General features: G+C 33.9%; 1 protein-coding gene across 1 annotated transcript; it reads right to left on the bottom strand.

Annotated features, from left to right (window-relative positions):
- Positions 1–309: 309 nt before the first annotated feature.
- Positions 310–6,302, bottom strand: LOC107476776 (probable E3 ubiquitin-protein ligase ARI7). Its single transcript, XM_016096668.3, has 15 exons — positions 5,886–6,302; positions 5,445–5,569; positions 5,149–5,254; positions 4,940–5,030; positions 4,531–4,703; positions 3,684–3,788; positions 3,497–3,585; positions 3,248–3,355; positions 2,980–3,070; positions 2,763–2,852; positions 2,403–2,450; positions 2,040–2,111; positions 1,678–1,777; positions 1,457–1,583; positions 310–1,001 (listed from the first exon to the last, which is right to left on the bottom strand). The coding sequence occupies exons 1-15, from the start codon at positions 6,060–6,062 to the stop codon at positions 728–730; spliced, it is 1,776 nt and encodes a 591-aa protein (XP_015952154.1). The 5' UTR covers positions 6,063–6,302; the 3' UTR covers positions 310–727.
- Between the last annotated feature and the right edge of the window lie 1,041 nt (positions 6,303–7,343).

Genomic DNA, 7,343 nt, shown 5'->3' with positions numbered 1-7,343 from the left:
AACTTCATAGTATAAAGCTTAGTCTGAATAATGTTTTACCATAAAAAGAATAGTATAACTAAGGCCAACTTTGAATTCTCTCTGGTAGCGTTGTAAATTAAAATGTTTATAGTTTGATTCTTTGCATTATTAGTTCGTTATCCACTTGTAATTTGAATTTAAAAACCTTGACAATAAACCTTGCTAAGAATACGGCTAAAGTAACATTAATAACCAATGTAAATGTTCCAAACTTAGGTTTTTAGGATAAAGTTAGCAGAATTGTAAAACCAGCCACTAAGTTTAAAATAGAAAAATAAAAAGGTGCAGTGATTCAAAATGATGGGGTATATAATATTTATTTTCAGTGTCCTGTCATGCTTTCAAGGTAAAAGCTGAGCTATCTCATAAAAAGGTTCCAAGAGATTACTGAAAGAAACCAGGACACAAACAAGCATATTTGTGTTCATCTCCAGCTTCAGTTATGGTATTGATCAGTTATACAAGCCTGTTGCAGAAACCTTGTGCATAAATTAAGATATGTAAAATAACTATATACATCAAATTTGGTACTACTGATAAATAGGAGTGCAAAGAGAGCAACCTCCTGTCCCTGACTTCCTTCATCCGGTCAACCCATTCGATGGCTTCACAAATGGAGCAGTGTGGCAAAGAGGAACTACCCCATTTTGGCTTTTGGTGCTGTGGCCTTGGAAGGAGGCAAGTGTTCAAGGGAGAAACCAAATTTTCATCGGCGTGGTTGATTGCATATCTGGCATACTGTGGTGGATCTGACATTTGCGTAGGTACACTGGTCGCAGCTCCAATGACTATTATCATCGGTCATTCTGCTGGACATGCTGATTCGGAAGTTTCCCCTTCCTCTTCCACCTTTCCCCTTGCTGCTTGGTGACGCGCCTTTTGAGGTTGTCGCTTTGCTGGAGGCTGCCCCATTAGTGTCCACATCAGCTAGACCATTTTCCAAAGCCCTAACTAAATTCTCGAAGTAGTTTTTGGTCACACTGCCAAAAAAATAAAAGGATTAGAAAATCAAATGAAGGCTCGTGCCATTCAAATCCAACAACAGCTTCAAGCCACAAAATTTGGAATCCAGCGACGTACCACTGAACAAAACTAAAGACATGTTAAAACAAAATTTCTAGACTATATAACCACGCAGTCATCAAAATATAGAGGCAGTAAATGAGGGGGAGAAAACGGCAGCAAAAAACTAGGGACAGAATAGGTATTGGTGCATAATATTGCATTTGGTTGAAGCATATCACATGGTTGTAGCATAAATATTACATCAATATAAATGCAGGTTTTCCATATTCAATCCAACATTCCCTTTACTGTTATTTTCCAAGGGCACAGATAAGGAAGTAATGACTAATTAAAGCACAAGACCATAAGTTAAAACAAAAGTATCAATAAAAATATCAGAAGGCAAATGCATAATGGCGGCTACATGTACCTAGTCAATCCTGCTAGTTTTGTACGAAAGTCATTGAATTCTTTAGATGGCCCATCGGCATTGAGGAACGGTTGTAGTTCCTTTTCGGCACATTGATGAAGTCTCTCGAGACCAGATTCTGCTTCACCTGAAAACAAAAATTACAGTAGGGTATTATTTACGGGAGAAACACGATTTAACACATTTCATTACTAATTGAATTCAAGTTGACAAAAAAAAACCTTGTAAGTACTCAAAGAACTGCTTTTTGGCATGCTCGTGCTCTGGTAAATAGAACCCATACGCATATGTCCATTTCAGCACTCGCCTACACTCAACTATCTGCAAACATGAGATGTAATTAGGGAGCCATCTATTCCAACCTGAAATTTTCTTGCAATTTTGACTGAAGACAGAGAAACTCGTAAATGGCTAAACAACCGTAAAAACATATTAACATTGGAAAAAAATACACATGAAATGAGTTTAAGGAAATAGTGTGACGAGTAACCACATCAACAATTAGCCCAAAGCATCTTATTCATGACAGAGAAAATCCAATACACCCACTTCCCAAAAAATAAAAATAATAATAACAAAATACCTGTAGCCAGGCCTCTGTTATGAACTTTAGCTGTGACTCAGGCTGGCATTGAATGTCACTGAGCCTCTCAATCTGCCAAAACAGGGAGGATTAGCCAACAATTAAGTGATCCCTAGGAACATAATTACTATAGAACCACATAAAAAAGCAAAAACTATCAAGGGAAAAGTAAAAAAATTCTCTGGTGTATTTCAAGGAAAAATAAACAACAATTACATCTTCCAGGATGTTGCTAACATACTTATAAAAATGTAAAATTATATAAAATGCTCTTTCAGTCATCAAGCATTACATAGATACTACAATAAAAAATTTATAAGGAAAACAAGATGGTAAATGAGCACGTATGTATAAATAACTTACATGAACAGTTTGCATCTGGTGGAGATCTGCAAGAGCTTTTTGCCTTGACTGCAGCATTTTGCACATGGTGTATCAATAAAAGATAGATCAACATATTCTAAATAAAGAATATTTAAGATTCTAGATAGATGCTGCCTTGAATGCAGAACACAGTTTAAAATATAGAAAGAACAAATGAAGCAAATGAGAAAAGCATGAATATTTAGACTGAAACATTATGCAACAATAGGATTATGCTTAGTTGCCTACAAAATGGTAGAATTGCAACTTTAAATTATCAATGGAAGAATTCAGAAACAAAGCAAGATCATTTCTAAGATATATGATGCTGAACAGAATTAAGTATGGAGTGGTGCATACAGATTGATTGCTGGCCCATCGCTCATAATAATGAGTGTATCTCTCCAATGAATTCTTTGCCATCTCTCTTCTTCTTTCAGCATCATCATACTTCAAAAGCAACAAAATTTAGTTCATAAATATATTTTCTAAATAGAGGTGGGTAATATACTAATAGTGGGCCAATTGTAGCCTGAAAGTTGAATAAAGAGATGTTGAGTATTTGCGTGTCCCTTACCACTCCTTCCTGTTTAGCTGCTTCATATCGATTGCAAGCATAAAAACCACCGGTTCTTTCACCATGGTCTGACCATGCACCAAGGCATAGCCTATATATATAAAATGTAATAAACTTATAAGTTCATATAAACTCAAATTATTTGAAAATAAGATACTTTATGTTATTCATCTTTACAAAAGACAAGCATGATCCAGATTAATAAAAGAATGACAAATGGAAAAAGAAGAAACAAATCATGCAACAAGAAAGAAAAGAAAACTCATACCAGCAAAATTCAAATTTACATGGTGGTGTGCATGTCATGTGCATGCACCCTTGATTTTTCTCAATTGGTCGTTTGCATTTGGGGCACGGCTTTGAGTTGGCAAGTATCCTGAAAGTGATAATTAAATTAGCAGTAAGCTCAAGCACTCTGTAGATTTTTCCAAAGGCCAACCAAATCAGCATACGTAGCAAACTTGACCGCCTACAGAAATTTAAATTCGAAGTGAAATCCAAATGAGAGAAACTATACCAGTTCATGTTTTCAGATTCTGCACTGTTCTTCAAAATCCACTTTGAGACAGTGCCACAGTCCACTGGACGATGAGCCTCCTCAGTGCACTGTTGAGAGCCATATACACACAAGTCCTCAAAACAAAAGACATTTTGATAGGAAATACTGTGACATTTGACAAAAAGAAACAATCCAAACAACTTACATTCCAACAAAAGCAATATGAACAGAGGCAAGAGACATCATAATTTCCGCTACCCGCATCAAAAGTAACTGCATATTCACAACCTGGCGCAGGACACCACTTGGACTAGCAAAACAAAGCAAGACAACACAATAAGATTATTACAACTTTACACAGACATTTAAAAGTATATAAACAATAAAAAAAGCTTTAGAAAAAATATAAAGGTTATCATGAAATATGATAACTATTTGACCATCAAGTATAGAATTTAGGAATTCACATCATTGAGCTTGTTTGAAATGCTAGAAACTAGAATTCACTCGAGTTGAATTCTTTTTCTTGCTTTTAAAAATGAATGGTTTGAATTCCTTTGAGAATTCCAATTCCCATTTTTTCCTCATTTATAAATTAGACCAAGAGAGGTCTGATTTCCAAATCAATTCTCACACCCCTCAAACTTAATATGTCAAACGTCAAAAATATCTCTATTTACAATTAATAAAATAACTTTGTCAAGGATAAAATTGTAAAAGAAGAAAATTTAATTCAAATAAGTGTTATTCCAAACTAAAGAATTGAATTCCATTCTATTAATATATTAAAGTCATTTCAAACCATGGAATTGAGTTTCTAATAAAAATGAATTCTTTTCTTAAAGGGAATAGAATCGTTTTCTCATATTAAATGGTTTTCAAACAAGCTCTAAATGTCACTAACAATTAATTCAAAATGCAAAGAATTATGAAACATAATGAAATGATACAAAGCCAATCTATAGACATGTAGATTTCAACTGCAAGTAATAACAAAAAAAATATATTTCCTTTTATCATGAACAACCCAAAATTCTGTATCCAGCACATACCTTCTTATTGTCTTCAATATACGACCTAAGAAGGTAGCGAGAATACTTCTGTTTATCTTCATCAGATGCTACTCGATTAATCATATCTTGCCCAACAGCAGCACCACATGCGGGATCAGGACATCTCAGCATCAAACATCCAGGGCCATCACTGATGGATGTGCTGATATATCCTAGCATGTCAAATAGAACAGATGTGTAAGATAGAGAGAAAAGAAGAAATTAACCAAGGAATACTAAAGTAAAATGGTTAGATAAAAAAGTCATGAAACAGATCATCAAAAGCAACTTACCCACGCTATAGCTACAAAAAAAATGGATCTAGAAAACTAAGCCAAAGCCAAAATGCAGGCTTTCAGCATAATACCCAGATTATTTCAAATAACAAGATACAGCACACAAGACTTACCCTCCCAGCATGAGAGACAGAAAGGATGACCACAAGAAGCCATCTCTATCTTAGCACGTGGATGATTTTCGAAACAGATGCCGCAAGTAAGCTGGCCAGAGAAGAAGACGGGTCAGAATGAAATACAAATGAAACTGGAGCGAAAGAAGAAAATAAAACACAATCAGAATTATTGACCAATTGTGAAACCCAAACAATCCATATCTCACCTCTCTAGCATCAGCATGCTCAATGATTGGCTTATCCAACAAGCCAACTGCTTTGCGGACTCGATCTTCATCAGCAAACCATGCATCATGCACTTTACTGACACTCCTGTAACACCAGCACACGCCTTACATAAGGATAGAATAAGCAGCAAAGAAATGCAGCATAAACAAAATATAAATTTTTTCAAACACACAACATGCCGTGATGGATTGTGATCGTAAGCGAATAAATCCAAGTTAAAATGCCAATCAATTCAGGGTTATATAAAACTAAAAAAAAAAACAACTGAATTTACCAATTGTAATGGCGAAGTAATATGCTGGCATCAACTCTTGATATTGAAAGAACTGTAGCTACCCTAGTGATGTCCTCCTCCTGTCTTTGCTGGATATCTGATTCCTTCAAGATGGTAAAATTTTGCTGAAACAAAACAGAGGGTCACCATAAATTAGGGTTTAGCTGAAAACTGTAGCATCATTACAATTTCTATATTTTTCATGAATAAAGGTAATAACTGCGAATCACGCAAAACAATAATCAAGCTACCTAAAATTCAGCTAGTTTCAATAAATGATCACTGCTATGAATCTCGATCACGTGGAAATAAAAAAGAAAAACCCTTTTTCTTTTGTTTTAAATTATTCCATCAAACAACATTCCCCGATATAATTAATACTAATATTCGAGAATCGGAAAACTGAAATTGGGAACGGAATGGGGAAAAAAAAAAAGACACCTCAGGGCGGCGAGACTCGAGCCTTTCGGAATCATCAGCTTCGTCGAAGTAATCATCGGCATCGTCATCGTAGTCGCTGTAGTAATTCAAAGCAGCATCCTCGGTGCCGCCACTGTAGTAATCGTCGTCAAGGGATTCAAGGTCATTGGCGTCATGCATATCCTCCTCGGAGTCCATTTATAATTGGACACAGAAAAAGACACCAAACCAACGAACCCTAAAAGGAAGAAAGTTGGGGGCGAGAAGAGGAACGATCGAAAGGCGGTGGCGCAAGAATGTTGAAAAAGAAGGAAAAGGAAAAAATAGGGCACAAGGAGTTGGGGATTGGGAATTGGAAGAAAGAAGAACAACGAAGAAGAATAAGAATATGTGTTTTTTTTTGTAATTTTATTTTGGTTTTTGGTGTTTTATTAGTTGTTGTCCCAAACAAGAGGTTTACGGATAGGAAGAAAGAAAAAGAAAAAGAAAAAGAAATAAATAACGATGATGACTTGATAAGAATAATAAATAGAAAGAAAAAAGGTGTAAACGGAAACGGAAAGAGGAAAGAAGAAAGAGGAAAACGTGAAAATTTATAAGCTGAGTAATAGAGTAGGTTGAGAATTGAACTGAAAAAACGTTGAGCAAGTGGGTTAGACGGTTAGTTGTAATTCTAAATTTGATTTCAATTTTACAAAGTCATAAATTTTTAATTGGATGATAATGTAATCCTTTCTTTTATATATAATAGGATAGGATATGATATATGATAAATGATATGATATGATTTAGGATTTGAGAACAATTTAGTTTAAGAGAAAATACAATGAGCCAATGAAATATTTGTACAATATGTACAAGAAGTTTAAGGAGTATTATAGATATAACTATTAGTGTTACATTTTTTCTCAGATGAAATTTTTGGGATGAGTGGTATTATGATATGGTATTAAAACTTTAGATCTTTTGGGATGAGTGGTTTCATAATTTAAGATGTTTATTATCCCTAGTACTAAGATGGTTATTTTAGATAATATGAATGATCTTTATTTTGTAACTCAATAGCTCATTGTACATATTGTACAAATAGTCCATTGACTTCCTACAAGATTCTTAGTTTATTTTTTTTTTCTCGATTCCATGAAAGTGGCAAGTGAAATTATTATAATTCTAATTTTATATATCATATTAAACATGAATATAAAAATAAAAAAAAAATTTATATACAAATCACTAAATTAATTATTATGTATTTATATATAAATACATATTATTTTTATTCATTTTTAATATATATCCTATATTTTAAAATGTCTTTTATACAAATAATTAATTTAATACGATTTTTTTATGCATAAAATGTAATTATTTATTAGTCTCCCTTTGTAAAACTTAGGGTAACGTCCGTTTTAAATTTTCCATATTGTACATCAGAAGAAAAATATCTAGTAGTGTAGTACTATTATGACTGGCATCACA

The sequence above is a fragment of the Arachis duranensis genome, chromosome 3 (assembly GCF_000817695.3).
Source record: "Arachis duranensis cultivar V14167 chromosome 3, aradu.V14167.gnm2.J7QH, whole genome shotgun sequence".
In the NCBI taxonomy this organism is placed as follows: Eukaryota; Viridiplantae; Streptophyta; class Magnoliopsida; order Fabales; family Fabaceae; genus Arachis; species Arachis duranensis.
Note: the sequence above shows the minus strand (reverse complement) of the source record. Positions and strands in the feature narration are given on the sequence as shown.

Bases quoted from the DNA above. Each gene is read 5' to 3' on its own strand.
- LOC107476776 (XM_016096668.3), bottom strand. From the start codon at position 6,062: ATGGACTCCGAGGAGGATATGCATGACGCCAATGACCTTGAATCCCTT. The intron at 5,031-5,148 runs GTGAGATATGGA...TTCTCTGGCCAG, and splicing joins AGCATGCTGATGCTAGAGAG to CTTACTTGCGGCATCTGTTT. The intron at 4,704-4,939 runs GTAAGTCTTGTG...TTGACATGCTAG, and splicing joins CTGTCTCTCATGCTGGGAGG to GATATATCAGCACATCCATC.